Below are 26,068 nucleotides of genomic sequence, written 5' to 3'. Positions count from 1 at the left end.
AATTTATTATTATTTTTTTAATGTATGAGTGCTCTGCTGCATGTACACCTGAATGCCAGAAGAGGGCATCAGATCCCTTATAGGAAGTCCTGAGCCACCACGTGGTTGCTGGGAATTGTACTAAGAACCTCTGGGCCTGGAAGTGGTGGCTCCCACCTTAAATCCTAACACTTGGGAGGCAGAATTCCTGAGTTCGAGACCAGCCTAGTCTACAGAGTTCGTTCCTGGACAGCCAGGGCTACACAGAGAAACCCTGTCTCAAAAGAAACAAACAAACAAAAGAACCTCTGAAAAAGCAGCCAATGCTCTTAACTGCTGAGCCATCTTACCAGTCCAGTGAACTTACCTTAATTTTCACTGTTGTACTTTGCATCTCTGAACTTTCCGTGTGGCTCATAGCTGTATCTTTTTTCTTTGATGTAACTTTCTATTTTTTCAGCAATTTAAATAGTGTTCATGACTGCTTGTTGGAGCACTTATATGGCAAGTATTTATAAATCATCATGAAATGGCTCCAAGGCTGTGTCATCGCGGTGTTTGCGACTGTCGATCCTGTTCACTTGCACAAGTTGAAATTTTCATATTTCATGGTAGAGTTAGCAATTTTTATTACGTCCTAGACAATTTAGATATAACTTTATGAGATTCTGGTTCCTATTTGAGTCTTCTAAGCTAGAAGACAATCTGTTTAGGTTAAGGAAACATAATCTTACCCCACATTTCTGGGCTGCAGTCCAAATGCACATTTACTTTTTAATCTCTGCAGCACTGTTTAGATCTGCTCAGATATTTGGTACCCAGAAATTATTGTGACATCTGGGTGGTACTCAATTCCCAAGTATTTCTCTGTTGTTTCTGGTTAGTTTCATACTCAAGCTGCTAAGAAGTCAACACAGAATTTCATAGGTTGATTTTTTAAAATTACTTTCTTTAATTCTCTTCTCTTGGTAATCTTCCGCCACTTCCTAGTTGAAGGGGTGAGGGTATGTCTATCTTGATGCTGCACACTTGCAACAAGGCAAGTAGAATCAAACTTTTTCTATTTTGTTGAGTTGCCTTTACTTGGTCTTTTAGCAATGGGGAATGAGTGGGCTTTTATGAAAATGCTATTTTTTGGTGTGCCTATTGATACTTCTAGATTTGGGGCCTCTCTACTGACTGGGCCATGATATTAAGGAGATAAACAACAACAGCAGCAACAACAAAACCCCCACAAGACTGACTACTATGGTGTTGCTCTTTTATTGTTGAGTTTTGTTTGTTTGAGACAGACTCTCATGCCAGACTATAGGCCAGACTATGGTAGAACTCAAATGTAGCACAGACTAGACTTGAATTAATGGTGATCCTCCTGCCTCAGCTTTCCAAGTGCTAGAATGTTGTATATGGGCCAAAATGTCTGGTTACCAGAGTACTTCTAAAGTCCCAAAGTTCTCTTCAGCACATCTCTGAGTCTCCTGATGACTATTCAACTCTTTTACCAACTTTGTTCAGATTATTTATTTTTAATTAACAATAGGAGTAGCATGGAATGGGTTAGCTCCATCCTGTCTAAAACTTGAAGTCTATTTCCAGATTTTGTTGCTGACTCATCCTCCCCCATAGCTCCTTCTTTATGTAGATTTTTTTCTTTTCTAGATATAGAGAAGGTATAGAGGTATTACACTCTAGTCAATCTCTTCAAATACTGTGACTTTGATAACTGTCATAAGTAGCTTTTAAGTAAATATCATCCATAAACCCTAGTCCCAGATAATCAATATTTTTAGTTACCTAAAGCATACACCAAACTAAACACTTCTAGAAGTACATTCAATGTTTCCTCCCTCATACTCTCCTGTTTCTATAAATAGAAATCTCATCTCACAAGGTACTCAACTTGGTCTTTATTCTTTTATGCCTTTCCTATTTGAACTCATCAGTATATCCCATGAACTCTGCCTTTAACAAAAAAATCCACTTCTCAACATTTTTCCTCTTGACTTCCTAGTTCAACCCAGAATCAACTGTGACCTAGATCACTGCTGTAGTAATCTAATTGTTGGCCCTGCTTTCCTTCCTGCCTTCCCTCTGTTCTCCATTCCCAAGTGAGCCTTTCAACACATCAACCACATATTATACCTTTCTGCTACCCAGAAACTTCTTGAGTCTAACTCACTGTTTATGCCCCTCCCTACACTGATACTACCAATCCACTTCCCAGATTATCAATCATCCTCTTTCCTGTTGTGCACTGGGAACACTGGCTTTTGTTCTATTCTTAGAGCATGCCAAAAGTGTCAATTACTTTTATATTGCTATGATAAAACACCGCGAGAAGCCGGGTGTGGTGGCGCACGCCTTTAATCCCAGCACTCAGGAGGCAGAAGTAGGCGGATCTCTGAGTTCAAGGCCAGCCTGGTCTACAGAGTGAGTTCCAGGACAGCCAGGGCTACACAGAGAAACCCTGTCTCATAAAAACCAAAAAACAAACAAACAGAAAAAAAACACCATGAGAAAGGTAACACAAAATAGTTCATTTGGTTTACAGGTTCTACTGGGATAACATGAGGGCAGAGCAGAGGTAATAGGTGGAAGATAGATGCTAGAGCAACAGCTGAGAGCTCACATCTTGAGCCACAAAAATGAAGCCAGATGATGAGCTAACTCTAAGTGGTAAGAGTCTTTTGAAACTTCAAAGTCCACATCCAATGTCATACTTTCTCCATAGCTAGCCCACACCTTCTAATCCTCCAAACAGCCACATATGGGAACCAAGAAGTCAAATACCCAAGATTTATGCAAGACATCTCATTCATATGATCACACCAAGAATTTCCTAGCTTTCAGTGTCACATTCTAGTTTGTTTCCTCTACCTGGAATCCACTTGCTCCCAATAGCCATATGCTTTAGCCCCTCGCTTCCCTTGGGTTTGTGCTCATCTTCTCTAAAATAATAAACTTGCCTCTCTTTTTTTTTTTTCTCCAGTTTCCCCCTGACCATTTCCCTCAGTTATCTATTTTGTATAACAAAATATAACAAACAAACCACCACAAAACCTACTGGCTTAAAATACCAACAACTTTATGTTCTCAAAATTTATGGGCTGGAAGTTCAACCTCTGTTTGCTAGGATGGATTTAAATGAAGACTGAATGTGGGAATGCTGGGCAGCTTCTTCTTCTTCTTCTTCTTCTTCTTCTTCTTCTTCTTCTTCTTCTTCTTCTTCTTCTTCTTCTTCTTCTTCTTCTTTAAATGAAGTAGAAATTGCCAGGCTTTTTATTGGTTAAAAACTTATATGTCAATATTGTTGCATTATACTCTTGCTTGAGGGACACAAAAACAGTCTTAGATAGGAGAGGAAAATAGATTTTACTTTTGGGTGGGAAGAACAGCATGCATATGCAGGGGATGGAGGGATTGATCGATGGGGGTCCCTGACTATGTTTCTGGATTATACATCTTTGTGCTTATCACCACTTGTCATTCACTTTTGTACATTTATTCAGTGGGGGGGGGGGTTGTGTGTTGACAGGTATGCTTGTATTCTGATGTATATGTGGATATCAGATCTATTCGGTCAGTTCTGTCCTTATACCATGTGGATCCAGGGATCAATTTCAAGCTTGGTGGCAAGAGCTTTTGCTTTCTAAACAGTCTCACCAGCCCAACTTTCATATATTATTTTATTTTATCTAATTTTATGTATATGAGTACACTGTAACTGTCTTCAGACAAATCAGAAGAGGTCATCGGTCTCATGTGGTTGCTGGAAACTGAACTCAGGACCTCTGGAAGAGGAGTCAGTGCTCTTAACAACTGAGTCATCTCTCCAGCCCATCATATATATTTTTAAGCCACCAAGATAAAATATTCAATATTACCTAGATTTGATTTCCAGCACCCACATAGCAGCTTCAGTTCCAGGGAAATACCATGTCTTCTGCCATCATCAAACACACATGTGATGCCCTGACATATATGTTGGTAAAAAACAAACAAATAAACAAACAAACAAAACAACCATATACATGAAATAAAATAAAAAAATAAAAGAAATAAGACCGCCGGGCGGTGGTGGCGCACGCCTTTAATCCCAGCACTTGGGAGGCAGAGGCAGGTGGATTTCTGAGTTCGAGGCCAGCCTGGTCTACAAAGTGAGTTCCAGGACAGCCAGGGCTATACAGAGAAACCCTGTCTCGAAAAACCAAAAAAAAAAAAAAAAAAGAAAAAAAGAAATAAGACCAAAAAAGTCAAGAGATTTTTCTATATAATTTATATTGTATATCCTGTGCCCAGAACAGTACCTACCACATATTAACACACAATTGCTTTATTAATCAATTCTGTTTATGATCTAAACTGTGGTGTTCAAAAGAAAATCTGAATTACTGTCCCTACAACTGTCAAATTCTGTTAACAACTAATCTGTTATTTTACCATATATACTCAATATAATATAATAATGTAAATATATTCCATACTTATGAATGGGAAGAATTACATTGTTAAAATCCCCATATTATGAAAATTTATCTACAGTTCAGTGGAACTCCTAGTAAAATTTTAATGTCAGTTTTATACATAATTTTGAGGCAGGGTCTCATCACTACATAGCCCTGGATGACTAGAAATTCGCTGTTATAAACTGGGGTGACTTTGAACTCATTAACTCACAGAGATCTGCTTGCCTCTGTCTCCTGAATGCTAAAATTAAAGCTGTGAACCTCCATGTAAATTTTTTAAAAATAGAAAAATTCTTAATATGTACATGGATTTATATATTTATATATCTCAATACATATAGTAAATGTATACACATACATATTTATATATCTCAAAGAGCTAAAGCAATCTTGAGGGCATATGTATGAAGCCACACTAAGATTACCACTTCATATTCATGGGTCTGGTAAAACAGCTCCTCCCCTTCCCCACCATGGTAGTGCTTTTCTTAAAGGGATACCACATGTACATTAGCAGGTACCACGTGAAACACTTTTTGGTTATGGATAGAGTGAAACGAGATTTTAAGGATCTATTTATTTATTTATTTTAGATATGAGTGCACTGTTGCTGTCTTCAAGCACACCAAAAGAGGGCACCAGATCCCATTACGGATGGTATGAGCACCATGTGATTGCTGGGAATTGAACTCAGGACCTCTGGAAGAGTAGTCGGTGCTCTTAACTACTGAGCCATCTCTCCAGCCCCCAAAGCAGGATTATTACATGTGTTTTGTTCAGTTTTGTTTCTTCAGAGCTATAAGTGTGTGTGCAAATATTTCTTGTCCTCTGGGAAACTCTCTAAGTCCAAAAGGCCATTCTGAAAGGTCCCATGACCTTTACACATTCTGACAAATGTGTAAAACCATTCACACAGGAAAATTTTGCATTCTGATCACAAACCTGACCAAAACCAAATTCCCATTACATATGAGTGAAAAGCAACCCCCACATACATCTCTGAGTGGTTTTCACTCCCTAACAAAGGGACAGAGAATTGGAGGAGAGGCTTAGTCAACAGAAATGTATTGCCTCACAGAGCTGGAAGTCCAAATTCAAGGTGTTTGCAGGTTTAGTTCTTCCTAAGGCCATGAAAGCAAAATTTAGTGGAGGTCTCTCTCCTTAGCTTTTAAGTGACTTATTTTCCATCTCTTATTATATCTTCTTTCCATTGATATACCTGTGTGCAAACATTAATAAGGACATTAATTCTATTGGATTAATGATAATAGTCTCAAGTTGTCTTAATTACCCCTGTAAAGACTGCTTCTAAATAACCACACATTCTTAGGTACAGAGGGCTAGAATTTCAGCATACACGTTCTGAGGAGACTGGACTTCACAGCCTAGCATGGTCTTATCTGTTCTGCCACCCAGACCCATTGCTTGCTTGTTTGACTTGACATGTTCAGTATAGTCTAGGAGGTTAGAATGCATCACAAGAAATGCATTTTCTGTGACACTGAAAACCAAAGGAGAGAGTTAATTTGGCCTTAAACTCTAGATTATTGATGGAAGATGGAGCTCAGTGGGCTCCGTTAGCAGAGAACCCTGGGATCCATCTCCAGCACAGAAGATGAAACCAAAGCCAAACAAGATCCTTCAGGCTTTTGAGGGACACCCTAATGGCAAACCTCAAATACTGTGATTTAGCTCTGGATCACTGACAATAGCATCAATCACATTATTCTGGAATATGCTAATGATTCAGGGCTGGAGAGATAGCTCAGCTATTGGACTCAATCACTGCTCTTGCAGAAGACCAGAGTTTGGTTCCCAGCTCCCATGTCAGGTGGCTCACACCACCTGTAACTCCAGCATCAGAGGCTCAGACATCCTTTTCTGGCCACTGAGGGTACCTGCACACACATACACAAATAAACATAACGTAAATCTTTTTTAAAGAAGTCATATAAAATATGGAGTTGAGCAATATGATTGCATGCCTGGCTACCCATCACCCCTTCTTAGAGATGGAATCCAAGGTCTTGGGAATGCTAGGCAATTGATATGCCACTGAGCTACATCTCCATTCCTTGGTTTTTGCTTTCTATTTGTTTAATCAGTGTGTGGTGTGGTAGTGGTGGTGTGTATGTGTGTACACATTTGGAGATAAGAGTACAACTTTCTTTTTTTGTTTTGTTTTGTTTTGTTTTGTTTTGAAGACAGGATTTCTCTGTATAGCCCTAGCTGTCCTGGAACTCACTCTGTAGACCAGGCTGGTCTCAAACTCAGAAATCCGCCTGCCTCTGCCTCTCAAGTGCTGGGATTAAAGGCATGTGCCACCACTGCCCAGCAAGAGTACAACTTTCAAGAGTCAGTTCTCATCTTCAATTTGTTAATGCAAGGTATCGTTGTTTCTGTTGCTGCACTCCAAGATGTCAAGCCTCCAAACTCTCAGGAAATTTTCCTGTTTCCAGTTCCCATTCTGCCATATAAGTGTTGGAATTACAGATGTGAGATGTTTCATTTGACTTTTCGGATGTTGGTTCTCTCCTTACACTACAAGAGAGTCCTGGGGATTGAAGTCAGGTTGTCAGCCTGACCAGCTGAGCTATCTCTCTGGTCCAGCATCTGTTTGTTGTTTGGTTTTGTTTGTTTGTTTATTTGTTTTTAATGTGGGTTTTGGGTATCAAATGTGAATCTTTGGGCTTGTGCAGCTAGTACTTTTACTTTATGAGCCATCTTCCTAGCCCCATCCCCTTGGATTTTTTGAGACCTGATCTTACTATGTAACCATTTTGCCCTTTAATTTGTGGCCTTCAGCTGTTGTGTGTCATGATACTGAAAGACTCACAACGTGAGGGCTCCCCCACGTTCTGACTCAAGAGACACCCCAAATCACTCACAAGAAACGGTCTTGCTGTAAAATGCAAGAGGATTTTTATTCAAAAGCGCTCTCCAGCCCACGGTCATACACCATGCAGGGGTAGAGGACCATGGCGCCCCGAGTAGCTGTGTAAGGGGATATTTAAAGGAAGAAACCACAACTCAAGGAAGTGGGGAGGGCTTGTTGGAAAATACCAAAGATACCAGTTAAGTGTCCCAAGGAAGTGCAAAGTCACAAGAGTCACAAGGAATACCTGGTAATTGTGCAGGTTATCTCTCAAGAGGGTTTCTAAGAGCCCCTAACAATAGCACATTTGCATAGCAGGTTCCGGCAATGGTCTGGGAGACTCTCTTTGAACCCAGGAAGAGGGTGGGTGGAGGAATGTTGCCATCTGTTTTATGATTAGCATACCTTGGAGCAATGAGTCACAGAGGTCACCTTCCCAAGCCTGGGCCTAAAGGCCTAGAATTTTGTTTTTATGTTATACTTTCAATAAGTGCCTTGAATGACCTTTGAAGATTGTTCTGGAGCACCATCCAGCAAGCCCAGCTAAGGCTCAGCCAACTCGGAACCAAGAATGTAATTTGTTTAATACAGTTTATACATTTGGTACAGTTTCTAATCAACTAGAAAGCAAATGAGTTATCTATAAAGTGAAATACTATTGTCAAAATCAAAGTATGGATAAAATTTGGGACTGGGTTTATTTCTGCTAGCAAAAAGCAAATATGATAAGAACTCAGACCATCTTAATAGGAAGCATAAGTGTCAGCCTTGTAAATATTTGGAGAAAAGAAAAGCTTGCAGTCATACTAACTTAAATCTGAAACACTGGACCTGCACATAGATTTCATGGTGCTAAGTTACCTTTCTTAGTGGGCAATGAAAAAGTATTTGATTAAATGTGTGCCTCTGTTCATCAGAATGTTTGTACACTTTTCTTTGCAGATTCCTAACAAGTCTATAATGTATGAATTAGGATTTGGTTTGGACATATCTGACTCTATTAGCTAATCTTTGACTGGCTTTCATAAGCCTACACCTATTTGCTTCTCTGTAAAGGTGGGAGGTGAGCCAAGTGGATTCTGAGAATATGGTGGCTGTTGCCTTGGCAACAGGTCTGGGGGTCCTGCCTATGTGATGTCATGGGTTTTGGAGGTCCTGATACCAACAAAAAATACATAGTATGTGTAAATTTAGATCCTGACTCCTCAAGAAATGGTATCTATAGTACTTTTAGACAGGCCATTTTACAGATTTACTTTATTTGTATTTTATGTGTATGAGTGTTTTGCTTCCATGTATGTATATGTATTGCATGCATGCCTAGTGCCTAGGCAAAAAGAAGACTTCTGATCCCCTGTAACTGGAGTTAAGGATGGTTGTGAGCTGCCATGTAGGTGCTGGAAACAGAATTCAGGTCCTCTACAAGAAAAGTAAGTGCTCTTAATGGCTGAGTCATCTTTCTAGCCCTAACTACATAACCTGGAGCTTGCTTTGTAGATTGGGCTAGCCTCAGACTCACAGAGATCTACCTGTTCCTGCCTCATAAGTGCTGGCTGGACTTAAAGGTGCTTAGCTAGGTAGATAGTTTGATAGTTCATCTAATGAAATGTAAACTTTAGAACCCTTTGCTTGCATGAATCTTGAATATACTCTAAGAAAGGTCCTGGCTATTTTGTGTTAATCATTTTTTACTATTTTTCTTTAAAAGATGTGATATATATTATAGAAGCTTCAGAATCTATAAATCTTGAATTTCTTCCAGTCTTTGAGTGAGTTATTGTTGTTTAGATGCCATTCTCTGTACACAAGAATCAAGGGATGCCTGATAGAAACCATTGAGCTACTTCCCTCCCTGACACACATGTGCACCCTTGTCTAAGAACGTGCTGTGCAGCTGGGTGTTGTGGTGGGGAGAAGGGGAAGTGAAAATTGTACCAAACCTAGCAGAAAAACTCTGGGGAAAGATTTGTGTCTAGGCTAAGCACTGCTGTTTATTTGCCTTGTTAGAAACCAAAGGAGAGGGAAAGAGAGTAAACAAATATTACTTTCTAAGCACCGGGTGCCTGGGTCTGCTTAGGTATTGGCTAGCTACATGATGCTAATATTTTTCTTTGGTAAGTGTTCGGAATTATTATCACAGATAACTTTTTTTTAGAGAGTCTGAACTTTCTGTGCAGTCCAGGCTGAACTACACCTTGTGATTCTCCCGCCTCAGTCTTCTGAGTGTTAGGATTATGGGTATGTGCCACATCTGACTATTATAATATATATCCTTAACTAAACTTTTGTATTGTGGCATCAGTTATTTTGTCCAAGCATTCTCCCCACCACACACTGTTTTAAAATTGTTTTCCTTTTTTAAAAGAGTTATTTATTTTGTGTATATGAGTATACTGTAGCTGTCTTCAGATCACACCAGAAGAGGGCATCGGATCCCATTACAGATGGTTGAGCCACCATGTGGTTGCTGGGAATTAAACTCAGGATCTCTGGCAGTCAGTGCTTTTTTTTTTTTTTTTTTTGGTTTTTCGAGACAGGGTTTCTCTGTATAGCCCTGGCTGTCCTGGAACTCACTCTGTAGACCAGGCTGGCCTCAAACTCAGAAATCCGCCTGCCTCTGCCTCCCAAGTGCTGGGATTAAAGGCGTGCCACCATTGCCCGGCTCAGTCAGTGCTCTTAACCACTGAGCCATCTCTCCAGCCCCTTTAAACTGTTTTTAAATTACATAAATGTTGATGGGTAGCAATCATATGAATTGGGATCTTCTGGGTGTCAGATGAAAACTTATTTTAGTATACATGGGAAAAGGAAACTAGCTTCTCTCTCTTAAAGTAAAATCCTAAGGATATTTTTGAGCTCCCACTTCAACCACAGGCCACATCTGCCAGATCAGGTAGCCTGCAGGCAGACCTTCTCCTCTCTTATTTGTTTCCCAAGCAGAGCCAATCCCTCAGGCACTGCAAACAGAACACCAGCTGCAGCCCCACCACCATCCCCTCCACCCCCTCCCACCTCTCCAGGCTTCTGTTCTAATCTCCTTCCCAGCAGGCACTCCCTCTGAATGCACCAGCCCAGCAGGACAGTAAAACAGACTGCTATCAAACTCTGAAAATCTAGAGAGGAAACAAAAACCAAGGAACAAAACAACCATCCAATGAAAACAAACCCAGAAATCAGCACCTAGAACTACAATCACCCCCAACCCAGAAGAATAGACACCAGTGTAAGAACACAATCAACAACAGCCAGGGCAGTAAGTCTCCACTGCAGCCAGATATCTTACCACAGCAGGCGCTGAATATTCCAACTTAGCTGAAGCACAAGAAAATGACTTTAAAATTAACTGAATGACAATTCTAGAGGTTCTTAAAAAGGAAATGAATAAATCCCTTAAGGAAACTCAAAAAAAAAAAAAAACCTCTCAAATAATTAGAGGAAATGAATAAACACCATAAAGAGAGTCAGAAAACACAAACAGCTTAAGGAAATTAATAAAACTGTTCAAGACTTGAAATAGAAATAAAAAACACAAACTAAGGGGAAATTCTGGGAATGAAAAGTCTAGGAATTCAAACCGGAAGTACTCAGGCAAGTTTTACCAACAAAATACAAAACATGAAAGACAGAATCTTGGGCATTAAAGACACACTAGAAGAAACAGATACATTCATCAAAGAAACTGTTAAATCTAAAAAATTTCTGACCCAATTTCCTGACATCCAGGAAATCTGGGACGTTATGAAAAGACCAAACCTAAGATGAACAAGAATTGAAGAATTGTCCCAGCACAAAGGCCCAGAAAATATTTTCAACAAAATTATAGAAGAAAAAATTTCCTTCTTTGGAAGAAGATGCCTATAAAGATACAAGAAGCATACAGAACACCAGATAGATTGGACCAGAAAAGAAAGTCCCATCTTCACATAATAATCAAAACACTAAACATTCAGGACAAAGAAAGAATGTTAAAAGCTGCAAGAAATAAGACCAAATAGCATATGAAAGCAGACCAGTTAGAATTACACTTGACTTCTCAATGGAGACTATAGAATCCAGAAGGACCTGGACATTCCAGATGCTAAAAGACTGCAAATGTCCTATACCCTGTAAAACTTTCAATCACTTTTTTTTGTTAGGGTTTTGGTTTTTGTTTTTTCAAGACAGGGCTTCTCTGTATAGCCTTGGTTGTCCTGGAACTCACTTTGTAGACCAGGCTGGCCTCGAACTCAGAAATCCGCCTGCCTCTGCCTCCCAAGTGCTGGGATTAAAGGCATGCACCACCACTGCCCGGCAAGCCCTATAGGTTCTAGAAAGAAGACTTCAACCTAAGAAGATTAACTACATCCATGAAAACAGAGGAAATAACTAATCTTACACCAGCACAACCAAGAGGAGAGAAATGCTTTTAAAAATAATTGGAAGTAAAAGAGGATCCAAAACAACTGTTTGAGAAAGTATGAAAAGAAATATTGGCTCTAAAAATCACCTGCATGTGCAAGTTTTGTTCTGAAATGCTCTAATCCACTTCTTCAATATTTTGTATTAACTCTGAGGTGACACCTAAAAGATCTATACTTTACAGTACTTACTGCTCTTGTTTAGTCTGTGAGTCACAGTGGGCATCTAAAGATGGCCAATAGAATGCAGTGGAAGTGACCTGTGGCTTCTGAGGTAATGCTATTCATGGCCTTGTGGCATTTGTTTTGGTCTTTGGAACACTCACTGTTGGAGCCTGAGTACCACATATGGAGTCCAATTAACTGTATGCTGAAGACATGGTGAAGAGAATTCCTGAGATTTCATATAGAGGGATTCCTGATCAGCCTTCTAGTAGAGCTAGCCAAGCTTATGCTATAGATGTACTGTGGCTCAAAGTTGAGTTGCTGCTGTCAATTCCTGCCTAAATGCAGATTCATGAGTAAATTTAGCATTTTAAAGTCATTATGTTTCAGCTGGTTCACTGTGCACCAATAGATAACTGAACTGCTGCTGTTCCTCCTTTTTCCTCTGTGTATCCCCTCAGGAGAGTGCAGAGTGAACAAAGGCATGTCTGGTCAACATGGGGAATTTTCTAGCTAACATTGCTAGTGGTATTGATTTATTTATGCTGTAAAAATATGTGGCTTCAAGACTGTCTTCTGAGAAGTAACTATGTGTCTATGGTCAAGACATAGGAGAACCAGAACTATCTCTCAAACTTGTGGTCAGACATAAAGCCTCAACTCAACATTCTAAGACAGACAATGTGTATAAAACTAAACACGAAAGGAAGCTTTCCACAGAAAGAAATAACAGGAGGGGGTTGAGAAGGTGGTATTGGGAGGGAATTAAAAAAAAAAAAAAACAGGAGTGTAAATGGTGGTGTGATGGTTTGTATATACTTGGCCCAGGGAGTGGCACTATTAGGAGGTGTGACCCTGTTGGAGTAGGTGTGTCACTGTGGGTGTGGGCTTTAAGACCCTCATCCTAGCTGCCTGGAAGTGAGTCTTCCACTAGCAGCCTTCAGATGAAGATGTAGAATTCTCAGATCCTCTTGCACTATGACTGCCTGAATGCTGCTATGCTTCCTGCTTTGGTGATAATGGACTGAACCTCTGAACCTGTAAGCTACTCCCCCCACCCCCCAACTAAATGTCTTGGTCATGGTGTCTGTTCACAGCAGTAAAATCCTAACTAAGACAGAAGTTGGTATCAGGGACTAGGGTATTGATTGCTGTGATAGGGTATTGCTGTGACCATGCTTTTGTTTGGAAGAACCTGGATTTTGGGACTTTGAGTTTGGAAAGCAGTGGAAAACTTTAAATGGGGCTTAATGGGCTATCCTAGTAGGAATATGAAAGACTGAGTGTAATTTGAATTGTGCAGGCCTGGCCCAAGAGGTTTCAGAGAAGAATTTCAGAATGTGCCATAAAGACTGTTTTTGTGGTGTTTTAGTGAAGAATGTGGCTGCTTTTTGCCCTTGTCTGAGGAGTCTGCCTGAGGCTAAGGTGAAGAGACTCAGATTAATTACATCGACAAAGGAAGTCTCAGAAACACCCATCATAGACTTTGTTATCTGGTTAAGTCTCATGAAGAACATTTTAAACAAGCATAGCAAGGTTAAAAAGGAAAAATATTAAAATATATGATATTAAAGGGCCACCAGGAGCTGAATCCTGTGTTTAATGATATTAAAGTGAATTAAGGGAGTAGTGACATTGGGGCAGGATATCACCCAGCTAAAAGTTTAGGTCCAGGCATGGTAGTACAAGCTTTTAATCCTTGGGTGCAAAGACAAGAAGATCTCTGAGTTGAAGGCCAGCCTAGAGAATGTTCTACATGAAGGAAAACTTAAATCCAGGTGTCTTAGTCAGGGTTTCTATTCCTGCACAAACATCATGACCAAGAAGCAAGTTGGGGAGGAAAGGGTTTATTCGGCTTACACTTCCATACTGCTGTTCATCACCAAAGGAAGTCAGGACTGGAACTCAAGCAGGTCAGGAAGCAGGAGCTGATGCAGAGGCCATGGAGGGATGTTCTTCACTGGCTTGCCTCCCCTGGCTTGTTCAGCCTGCTCTCTTATAGAACCCAAACGACCAGCCCAGAGATGGCACCACCCACAAGGGGCCTTTCCCCCTTGATCACTAATTGAGAAAATGCCTTACAATTGGATCTCATGGAGGCATTTCCTCAACTGAAGGTCCTTTCTCTGTGATAACTCCAGCTGTGTCAAGTTGACACAAAACTAACCAGTACACTAGGCTTGGTGGACCACACAGTACTTAGGAGATAGACATGCAGATCTCTGAATTCCAAGTTCCAGGACAGTCAAGCTTAGGCAGTGAAGGAATTGGAAAACAGAAAGCTGGTGATAGTGTAATAGAAGAAGGGGACCATGTTCCAGCCCCAGCAAGCAGCAGAACTTGGCAGCTTTGGTCACGTGGCTTTGGCTTTAGAGTCCAGAATAGAAGGGACTACTGGAACAAATGATGCTGGTTAGCTGGAGCTAAGAAATTAGTGGTGATTAAGAAGAGACCAACATCACTGAGGTGAAATCTTTCGGGAAGTGTTTTCTGAGAGCACAAAGAAGCTGTGTTCCAAAGATAGCCAAGGTTATACCTCCTGCAGCAGCTGGACTTGGTAATGTGTAAGAGTCACCCATTTGGTACTGGTTTTGAAGGCATCATGAAGAACAGCTGAAGCTTGGCACCGTGAGAGGCCATGGAAGGCCATTGGTGAAGGTGAAGCCTCAGTTGACATCCCAGGTCATGCAAAGGATTTGAAGCTTGGCACCATGAAGAGAGCCTTTGAGAGGCTATTAGTGAAGTCTATTTGCAGAGGAAGACCCCAGTGTATTGGAGATGACAGTACCATGGGATGACCACCAAAACAGCATCAGCAGTGGAGCAGACCAACCTGAGCTTAGAGTGCTACAGAGGACAGAGGTGAAGAAGTGACACCAGCCCTTTGGAGGAGCCCAGAAGATCATGTGTGGATTCCAGACATTGAAACAAGAAGCTGTAACATTGAAGTTGCCTTAGAGACCCCAAGATGTTCAAGATGCCAGAGCATTGGGCTATCTGCTGAGGAAAGCTGCTAACAGGGAGTGGAAGCAGCTCAGGAGAAAAAAAAATTGTTCCAGTCAACAAAGATGAAAAAGGAGATGGAGATCTGAAGACTGCTTTGATGTCAGACATGGCGATACAGAGTTTAGAGTTTGCCCAGCTGGTTTCCTGTCTTGCTTTGGGAATGTTAAGTGATTAGATGAATCTTAGAAGAGAGTTTGAACTTTGGACTTTTAACATTATTGATACTACTATAAACTATGGAGACTTTGGAAGTTGGGCTAAATGTGTTTTGCATTATGCTATGTTTAGATATGGCCCCCATAGACTCATATGTTTGAATAAGGCTATGGGGGCCATGGAGTGGAATGTGATGGTTTGTACATGTTTGGCTCAGGGAGTGGCACTACTAGAGGGTGTGGCCCTGTTGGAGTAGGTGTGTCACTGTGGGTGTGGGCTTTAAGACCCTCATTCTAGCTGCCTGGAAGTGAGTCTTTCACTAGTAGCCTTCAGTTGAAGATGTCGAACTCTCAGCTCTACCTGCACTATGCCTGCCATGCTCCCACCTTGATGATAATGAACTAAACCTCTGAACCTGTAATCCAGCCCCCAAATAAATTTGTCCTTATAAGAGTTGCCTTGGTCATAGTGCCTGTTCACAACAGTAAAATCCTAACTAAGACAGGTGGGAAGTGTCTACCTAGGCAGAAGTAATTGAACTTATGCCTGTGTCTAGCACATACTTTTGTAGGACTTGTTCACCACCTACTTTTACAGTATGGAACTCATTGCTGCCATTGCAGCAATTAGAACATATGTGCACATCTGTCTATAGACAATTAACTGGCAAAAAAATTGTCAGATTATCTCCCTTCAGAGTCTGAGTTAATGTATAAGGAGCTCATTGTACATTCTGCACACTGGGATAGAAGAGTCAGGCCTCAAGATAGAATGGCAGTTGGCAGCAATGTATATGCTGATTAGTAGTAAGGACAGAGCTGGCTTGCCAAAAAAAGTCATGGGAATTCATGCTGGAAGGAACTAAAGAGAGACATGGAGAAGGCAGAGACAGAGACAGAGACAGAGTCAGACAGAGAGACAGATAAAGACAGAGAGACATAGGCCTGGTGACTTTTAATCCCAGCTACTTGGGAAGCAAAAGCGGGGGGACTCAGTTTAATGCCTGTCTGGGTTGATGGGCAACTTAGCCAGACCCTTTCTCAAAATTTAAAGTACTTTGTAAAGGCACAGGGAGGTATTCGCGATTTATGTTGGTGATAGAGCACCTGCCTAGTAGGTATAACATGTGCAAGGCTTTAGTTTAATCCCTAGCACCTCTGAAGAAGAATCAAAAAGATCAAGAGAGCAAAACAGATCACTAATCTTTGTGTATTAGCTTTTTAATCCTGGTTGTTCTTGGGTTGGTGGGGGCTATATGGAAAGGAAGAGACAGTGTCTCAAGTAGCCCAGGCCAGTCTTGAACTCCCTCCTGCTTCTAACTCTCAAATGCTGAGAATATATTGCCACACCCAGCTACAATTTATATGATTTCAATTTAATTTTGATTTAATTTGATTTGGGATTAGACTGACAGTGACATGAGAGTTAACCAAGTGCCTTCAGTTTTATTTGAGGATCTCTAAAAACCAATTACAGGTTGATCTAGATTTTGTTTCAGATTTGAGTTTCTCAAGAGCATGTGTTTCAAAGCAAAGAGTTAGGGCTGGAGAGATGGCTCAGCAGTTAAGAGCACTGGCTGCTCTCCCAGAGGTCTTGAGCTCAATTCCCAGCAACCACATGGTGGTTCACAACCATCTGTAATGGGCTCTGATGCCCTTTTCTGCTGTGTCTGAAGAGAGTGACAGTGTACACACATACATAAAATAAACAAATAATTTAAAAAGGGTGTGCTCAAAGCAATGAGTTTTAGAAATTCTTTCTCTAAAATTAGTTTTATTGAGTTGTGTCTTCATGAAGAACATGATCCATGAGGGACAGAGGATCTGAATTTTTCTAGTTCCCGCTCACTTCCATTCATTGTGACCACAGATTCATCCCTGGATTTCAGCTTCTTATTCTGCACTCTGCAGTGATCAAACTTTTGCTATTCTATGAATATAAATTAGCAGCAGGGCTCTAATACAAAACTATCCTCACATAGATCTTTGATCTGACTGAAGAAAAAGGGAGTAATGCACAGCTTTTATTGTCCAAGACCTGGAGCTTAACTTTCAGGTCATTTATAATTCTTTTTTTTTTTTTTTTTTTTTTTTTTGGTTTTTCAAGACAGGGTTTCTCTGTATAGCTCTGGCTGTCCTGGAACTCACTTTGTAGACCAGGCTGGCCTCGAACTCAGAAATCCACCTGCCTCTGCCTCCGAAGTGCTGGGATTAAAGGCGTGCGCCACCACCGCCCGGCTCATTTATAATTCTTAAGCACTGTACCTTTCTTCCTGGTTGTACAAAAAGGGTAGGAAGTGAAAGGAGGAACAATCTTAATGCCCAAATTAAGTCAGAGGCTCTTTTAGAATCCACATTAAATGTGATAGGTATGGTCATGTAAAAAGATAAACAAATTTGAAAGTGCTAGTCTGCATTTGATGTCTTATCATGATGTTTTAATACTGTATCTCAGAGAAATCAACTTATCTATTATGAAAGCAATGCATGGGCATTGTACTCAAAGTCCACCCAAATACAACAAATGTTAATGATTATGTATATTTTTATATTTTCATGCGAACTTTGTACCATTTGCTTTGAACAGATCAGGTTGTTTATATGATAGGGTTTATATCCTCTATTAGACTTTGCACTGCTTGAGGTCCTAAAGTTCCTTTGTGGTGAGTCAACATGCCTCTCTTACCCTCTACAGTTGGGTTACTGTCTTTTGGAAGAGATTGGAAAAATATGTGCTTCTGTCATTAGATGCATAAGCTGAGAGATTCAAAGGTACATGCCTTTTTGTAATAACCTTTTGCTCCCAGATTCACTTTTCTAGTAAGGAGACAATACTAGGTTTTTTATCCTAAATACTTGTCCAATTTTGGAGAAATAAGTGGAAGCTTTTAGACATCCCTCAAAGGATTGGAGAGATGGCTCAGTGTTTAAGATCACTTGCTCCTTTTGCAGAGGATCCAGGTTCGCTCCCTAGAACTTGCTTGATGGCTTACAACTATTAGTAACCAGGAGATTTGAGCCCTCTCCTGACCTCCACAGACACCAGACATGAACAGTTTGACCAGAAGCTTGTGGGTTCCCTAGAAAGGTACTGAAAGGGAGGAGTGAAGGACACAAATTTGTTTTACAAAATCAGCAAGAATTTTTTCCCTTGCAATTTATGTCATAAAACAAGTCCACTACTCTGTATGGCATCCCCTCCAGAGCTTAAATTTTGGAAACTTTCGAAATTTGAGCACCAGGTCGGGAAAAGGTACTCAGCCTAATCAAACAGCAGCCAGCTAGCCCAGCCTAGTTCACTAGAGGAGAGAAGCTGGGGGTGGAGTAGGACCGACCTGGGGACCGGGCCCTCTGTGAGAGCACCTGAGCTGGCCAGTCCCCCGCTGACGTAGGATTGGTGAATGAATACTTTGGCCTGAGCTCATAGGAGCAGAGCAGCTTGCGAGGCTTTGATTGGCTCAGAGGCTGCTGCCCGCTTATTGGTTGCCATAGGTCGTCACGGAGACCTAGGGGGTTGGGCGGAGAAGGGTGTTGGGCCTGGCGGGAGTGCTGAGGCTTGCTGGCGGCCGGGCTGCTCCCCTGGGCGGTGTCCGGGGAGCTGTTGGCCGAGTCATCCTGGCTTCCCGCCACCCTCTGAGAGGTGTCTGAGCGAGTGGGGTCCACTACCAAGACCCTTAGGCCGCACCATGGGCTGCTGCTTCACTAAGAGGAGGAAGAGTGAAAAGGCTGAGGGAGAGGAGGAGCAGCCCAAGCTGTACAGCTGGGACCAGCGGGAGAAGGTGATGTTTTGGGGATCCCTTGCTTTGGGCCCTCCTCGGCTGCCCTTTGCAGCAGATGAAAGCGGGCAGTTTGGCGGGTGGCCCACAACTGGCTTTCACTGGCGCGCACAGGCAGCTGAAGTCGCGCGACTTTGGGGGGCGGGATGTGAAGGGCCCAAAGGAGGCATAGAGTTAGTGGTCAGCCTAACTAGACTCCCAGAGCCTCTCTGTAGGCTCTGCACCCTGACTCCCGATTCTAGAAAGGACTCCAGGGAGGGAAAGAGCCAGGAAGGTGCTGAATCTCCAATCAGCTCATTTCACCAGCGGTGGCCAAAGGGGTTTGGTCCAGTGGTCGAATTACACACACAAGACTGGTTCTCATCTTTTCTGCGGTTTGTATTCTCAAGCTGTTACTCTTTTGTCTGCTCTCCTCTGAAAATCGCTTTTGGTGCCTCTTGGTGTTACTCAGTTATTAAATGGACTGTTTCATGTCTACCTTTATTGTCGTCTTCCATTTATGAGAAAAGAATAATGAAAATTGAGGCAGTCTTGGAATGTATTGTGTAAGGTGAAAGTACCCAACATAAACCAGGAAGTAGTTTACTATTGCAGCTTTATATGAATGAAAACGCCATATATATATGTATGTATATATATGTATATATATACACATATATATACATATATGTATATATATGTACATATATATACATATATGTATATGTATATATATATATATATATATATCCCAAAAGGTTTGAAAAAGTCTCCTAATCTTGCACAAAACGCACTTACTTAGGCATACATTTCACAATGGTTCCTCTTTCTACATAGTTCTTCACTTCTTCTTAGTGCAGTTGCTTTGTAAAACACTTAATAGACATCAATTAGTTTGGTTTCTCAAACAAAATAAGAACGCTTGTTCTTTTAAATGGGTGTCATGAACAGTTAACTATTGCTTAGTGCAACAACTTTGACCAGAAGTACTTTATAGTAAGTCTTGTTTTGTTATAACCAGTCATCCTGCATCCTTGTTTGGTATGACAAATCATCCTGCATCATTTCAAATCCCCAGCAGAATTTAGGCATTCATATAAATGACATTTTCAAAATGTTGTCTTTTAACAAATGGAAGATGCTGATGGAATTTTCAGGCTCAGCTTTTTGCCTTTGACTCTGAAACCTTTCTTAGGCCATGTGGCCTTTTGTTCCTCTTATATAGCAGTATTTTGTCATGTAGGAAAGTGGTGTATTTTCTGTCTTATATGAAGATTGTACCCATCAAAATTATTTGGTAGGAGGATTTTGAAGTACTCATTTTCAAAAGCCTTGGGATTTCTAATAATGCTGTTTAAATTTTTTCTCCCCAGCGCTGGGTATTGAGCCATGCTAGGCAAGCATTCTACCACTGAGTGGCATCCCTAGCTAAACAATGCTCTTTAAACTTGAACTTCCTGCTGCAGAGAGAGTTTTTGTTTGTTTTATTTTGTTTAGAAGTGTCAGGCTAAAAGTAAAAGTGTGCTTTTCTTTTCAGTAGTCTTGGTTGGCTGTGGTTCACTGTTCCATAATAATTGTCTTTCTGCTAACTTCTACTTACAAAGTTCTGATTAATTGGGGTCTTCTGGTTTTGCTATTATGTTATTTTTGCAACAGTATCTTTTTTGTTTTATTTAGAGACAAGGTCTCATGTAACTCTGCATAGCCCTGAATATCTGTCTGATTCCCCTGCCTCCATCTCTTGATTGCTTGAATTGTAAGCATGCATCACCAACTTATGCTAGAGACAATGTTTTGATATGTACTTCTGGCTAGCCTGTTAAACGGTATGTAGCTTAGGCTGGTCTTGGATTTCAGGCAATCTACCTGCCTGAGCATACTGAGTACTGAGATTATGGGCTTGGGTTCCCACACCCTGATAGTTGGGATCTTTCATATGAATGTGTTTTGTGATTTCTTTTTCTTGTGCTCTTTATCTAAGTTAAAGTATTGAAAAATAGCATAGTGGATACTAATATCTAAGTGTCGCCTCTCCCACCATGTGAGCCGCATTAAACTTTCTGGTGTAAATGGGAACATTAATTTTTTTCATTTATAGTTTTAAAATATTTTTATTCAATAAAGAGGTCAGCCTTGAAACCATATTCATACAAACAGCAAAACCAGACTCAGTAGGTTGTATTTATGTATACTTAAACATACATAGACATGTATGTGTAATAATAATAAAGGAACCCTTTTTGAGAGCATTGCTAGGTACTATAGTTGTAGAGATGTAAGAGCTGTTATTAGAAATGTACAATAAGCCTATATATATATATATATATAAATATATATATAATAGCTAGATATATAATTATATTCTATATAATACATAGTATACACAAGATGCCATAATATATTATTATATCTATATTATATAGGTATAATAAAAGTTAAAACCTTTTTTGTGGTGCTGGGAATAGAACACAGAATGTTAGGCAGGCACTCTACCACTGATCTATACCCCTAGCCCTCCAATGGTACTTTTACTGAGCCTGGTCTTGCTATCTCTTGAAACTTTTGTGTGTGTGTGTGTGTGTGTGTGTGTGTGTGTGTGTGTTTCATTACAAGTAATTGAATATAAATACACAGCTTACCGAAATAACTGAGATACATTGTATCTGTAGCAACAGAAATGGTTTGTCTCAGGTTTTCATAATATCATGGAGTCTAAGTCTGTGCTGTTTAAAGTTAGAGCAAGCAATTAGTCAACCTGTAAGAGGTTTTTGTTTTTTTTTTTAATGAGTTGCCTGTAGTCTCCTTACCATTGGAAAAGTGGTGTTTAAAGTTTCCTTAGGTTGTATAATCAGAGTTGATGGGTACCCCATGGGTTTTGGGTTTTGTGTTGGGTAATTGGGTCAGCCTTAAGGGACTGAAGCAAGGAGAAATTGTCTCAATTAGAAAGAATGTTTGAGGACTAAGTGGTGTCATGGCAACTTACATATTACAGTCAACAGTGAAAGGAATTCATTTTCCATTGCTGCTGACTTTGAAAAAGAAAAAAAAAAAAAAAAACTACCCTGAAATGAGAAATAGTTTGGATTCTAAGATCTCTGTTTAAATCATTTAGAAAAAAAATGCCTTTTCTTATTATTTATATGCAGTATTTAATAGTTAAGCAAATTATTCAATGTATATGTATTCAAACACCAAGGAAGAGCCAAACTTATTATTCCTGCCCTCCAAGATCTTCCTTGCCCTTTGGAGTGAAAACAGGAAATACTGAGGCAAAAATGAGGTGAGGATGAGTGGCACACAAAGCGAGTTTTCACTTCCACTTATTCATGCTAATACTCCTCAATAATGGAAAGAAGAATAGTTTCTCTGGCTGGGCAAGGTGGTGCAAGCCTATCGTGCTAGCAACTTGGGAGGCTTGGTGCTTCTGAGTACAGGGCCAGCCTCCTGAGTTTCAGGCTGCCCTGTGTGAGTATGGTCGTTGTGAGACTGAGATCTTGACTCCTTAAAAAGAAAAAAAAAAAAAAAGAATTAGTTTCCCAAATGATGGCCTAGGTATGAAAATTGTGATTTGAATATGAAGAACACACTTGTATCTGCTACATTTGTCTCATGATTATTCAAAATAGTGCTTATTAAAGCCAAAGCCTCAGATCAGAAATTCAACTGTCTGTTGTTCAACTTTGGGTAAACCAGCCAATTTGTGCATATCAAGCTTCTTAGTTATAAAGTTGGCTAGTCCTAAAGAGTTCTGCACAATTTAGCAAGGCAAAGACTTGCCCTGAAGAAGAGACCTTAGATAGTAATTGTCATCTCCAGAGACATTTCAAGCACAGCTTATAGGAGAATTTAATTCCGAGAATTGTTCATCAATAGAAAGGATGACTTTATGGGGAACTGATATCTGTGTAGAACCTTCAGAGCTTAGATAGGTGACCTGCTAAAAAGAAGTATCTGTAGTAGATAGGAAGCTAGATGCTATTTTCATCATCATCTAAGTATGTGAGGTAATTTAGTTGCCGTTTGACATGAACTAAACCATCCTAAAACTTAATACCTTAAAACACTGGCAAATACTGCTTTTGTTTAGGACAATACTATACGCTTTGTGTACGGTTAAGCAGGGTTGTCTCTATATGGTATCAACTGTGGCAACTTGAGTAGGGGTTCCAGGATTACCTTCAGGATGGCTTAACCCCAAAGGTGACTGTCAGGTTGATACAGGCATTCAGTTGGGAGCTCAACTAGGGCTGAAAGCCAAGCACTCTCCATGTGTATTCTGAACTTCAAGGTCCAAGGACCTCTGATTTTATTGAGTCTAATTGATTTCCCCCCCCAAATAACGATTTCTAATTTTGATATTTTATTACAAATATATTTAAGTTTTTTATTTTACAGTTATGTATGTATGTGAAAATCTGGTATGGGTTTGTACACATGAGAGCAATGCCTATAGAGAGCAGAAACAGGTATCAGATCCTCTGGAGCTGGAGTCTCATACAGTTATGAGCCATCTGACATGAGTGCTGAGAACACAGGTTCTCTGCAAGAACACTATGTGCTCTTACTGGCTGAGCCATCTCTCTAACCCTTCATTAGATGTATTTTATTAGATGTATTTAGAGAAAACATTTAATGTATACCTTAAAGCTTAAGTAATCATATCTGCTACAAGCTACTTTTTAAAAATATTTTTTATTTTTACAAACTGGATTTCCATTAATGTGAATAGATTCCATTAGTAAATCTCAGGATATCATTACTGAAGTTAACTACAGAAATTAAATTTAAATGAAAATTTGCTTGCTGCCTAGTAAAGAATTAAGATGTTCACTGCTGTTTTCTGTTAGGGAAATAATACTTAAATAGTACTGTTGATTCCAACTCCTGCTAATGCAGCAAGTTTGAGGCCAGTGTGGGCTATAGGTAATACATATAGATATAAACTATGTACATTTCATCAAGGCTCGTATGTTAAAGTACTTTAGACTATAACCTATCTATGCTTGTAATTTTAGACATTTTAAGAACTAGTAACTTTTACAAAATTATTCTAAACTAGAAATTAGTTATTAAGTTTTGACTTGAAGAACTTTTAGGAATTTCCAAGAAAATATAGTAACATATATCCTATATTTCTCCCTTGAATAGTGATTGACAATCCAAGTAATTTTATACTGTAAAGCGAACTATAGAATCTTTAGCTACAGGATTAATTTATCCTCATAAGCCAGTAAAAATGGAATGTCTAGGAAAAACTAAGAATAGTAGATTACATTGAATCCCTCAGTATTAGAAGCTGTTATGAGTATTAGTCAAACATTTTTGAAGGCCTAAATCCTCTATGATTATATTTGAAGTTAGAGCCACTAAAGAAAGAAAAAAGCTTACATAATGTTCATAAGTGTAGAGTTCTAATCCTACAGGATTGGTGACTTCATAAGATTTCATCAGAAAGTAAGCACAGTCAAGTCCCTCAATCCCACAAAAAGTGCTGGTAAAGATAGAGATGAAGGGCGTTTTAGTTGAAGCCAGTTAGGCCAGGCCGCCATAACAAAATGCCACATTCTGGATGGCTTACAGAGCAAGTTTAGTTTTCAGAGTTCTAGAGCCCAAGACTCAGAAGATCAAGATGCTAGCACATTCTAGCATCTCTGTCTAGTGGGCCTGTCTTCTTGGCTTTAGATAGCTGTCTTTTTGCTGTATCCTTTCAAGACTTTTCCTTTATGTAGTCACCGGCTTCAGCACTCTTTTTCCCACATCTTACAAGGTCAGTATTCCCATTATGAAGGCCTCTAATTACTTCCCAAAGGCTTCACCTCCAAATATCACCATATTGAAGGCTAGAGCTTCAAAGTAGAAATTTGGGGAGACTGGCTGGAGATACAGCTCAGTGGTGGAGTACTTACCTAGCATACACGAGGCCCAGGGTTCAATCGCTAGTAGCATTAAAAATGGGGGGAGATACGAATATTAAGTCCACAGCACACTCAAACCTATTAAAATAACAGCTCAGTGATTTAGCCATAGATTTTATGCCGGTATTTGCAACAAGAAATCTTAACTCCTAGTAGTGTGTGTGTGTGTGTGTGTTAATTTGTTTGAGTGTAGACCCACACATGCCTTGCTCCTCTTGCCCATTCAGCTTTGTAGAAATCAGCCAAATCCTGGTGGTCTTTTCCCTTTACCTATTCAACTTTTCTCTAACTACTTCCACTGTGATTAATGTATCAGTGCCAAAAAGATAAGTGGAACATGATCAGAGAATACTTTTTTTCCTCCTAAAATTTAATGCAGAATGGACTTAAGCCACCCTTTCATGTTCTTTCTCACTTTAAGGCCTGGAACTAGACCAAGCTCCCATTGCCTGCACCATAACTATATTCCCACGTCCTGGTAATGGCTTTTCACAGAGGAAAGCAGCCTCAGCCTCCCTTTACATAAAGGAAAGAAAGACCTACAGTAGTTATCAGAAATAGTGCCTCTGCCTACTATAGTTCTTTTATTTTCCTAGCCAGAAATTGGTCAACTTAAAGTGTGACTTAACTGAATGTCCCTGAGTGCCAATTTGTTCCCATTTTTTTTTTTTCAGTGTTGGGAATTGAACTCTGGCCTTCCATATACAAGTGAAGTGCTCTTACTGGGCTAGCTCCTAAGCTTTACTCTTTTGTTCTTGATCAGCATCAGACTCTCAGTTCATTGGAGATGGAGTGGAGAGTGGGATGTGGAGAAGCTTCAAGTTCTCTTCAAGACACTGTGTGATTGGTTTGGAGAGATAGCTCCACATTAAGAGTACTGGGTGTTCTTCTGAGGACACGAGTTTGATTCCTAGCACATGGTGACTCACAACTATCCATAACTCTAGTTCCAAGGAGATCTGATACACTCTTCTAGCCTCCATGGACACATATATGCAGGCAAAACACCCATACACCTAACAAAAAAGGTACTTGATTATCAGATTTAGTTACTATTCATATAGTACCTGTATAACCCACATTATAGGAGTTATATTCTGGGGTAACCAAGATTTCATTGACTAAAATGACTCTATAGTTGCCTATATTCTGTTTTTTAGCAGTTTACTGATTTTGTAAATTTTATGTGTATGCATGTGCACAATGTGCATGCAAGTACCCACAGAAGAGGGCATTGGAAGTCTGGGAACTGGAGTTATAGGCATTTGTGAGGTGTCTGATGTGGGTGCTGGAACTAAACCCAGGTTGTTTGCAAGAGCAATAAGTGCTCTTGGCTACTAAGCATCTCTCAGCAC

The 26,068-nt window shown here is 40.1% G+C and overlaps 1 protein-coding gene across 2 annotated transcripts in view; it reads left to right on the top strand.

Annotated features, from left to right (window-relative positions):
• Positions 1-18,556: 18,556 nt before the first annotated feature.
• Rp2 (RP2 activator of ARL3 GTPase) overlaps positions 18,557-26,068 on the top strand; it is a 39,480-nt gene continuing 31,968 nt past the window's right edge. For both annotated transcript variants that reach the window (XM_021153057.2, XM_029473585.2), the window contains exon 1: positions 18,557-18,822. In XM_021153057.2, the coding sequence (XP_021008716.1) occupies positions 18,730-18,822 (93 nt within the window). In that variant the 5' untranslated portion in view covers positions 18,557-18,729. The remainder of the gene's footprint in view (positions 18,823-26,068) is intronic.

The sequence above is a fragment of the Mus caroli genome, unplaced genomic scaffold (assembly GCF_978045245.1).
Source record: "Mus caroli unplaced genomic scaffold, Mus_caroli_1 scaffold_5, whole genome shotgun sequence".
In the NCBI taxonomy this organism is placed as follows: domain Eukaryota; kingdom Metazoa; phylum Chordata; class Mammalia; order Rodentia; family Muridae; genus Mus; species Mus caroli.
This window is presented reverse-complemented; position numbering and strand designations above follow the sequence as displayed.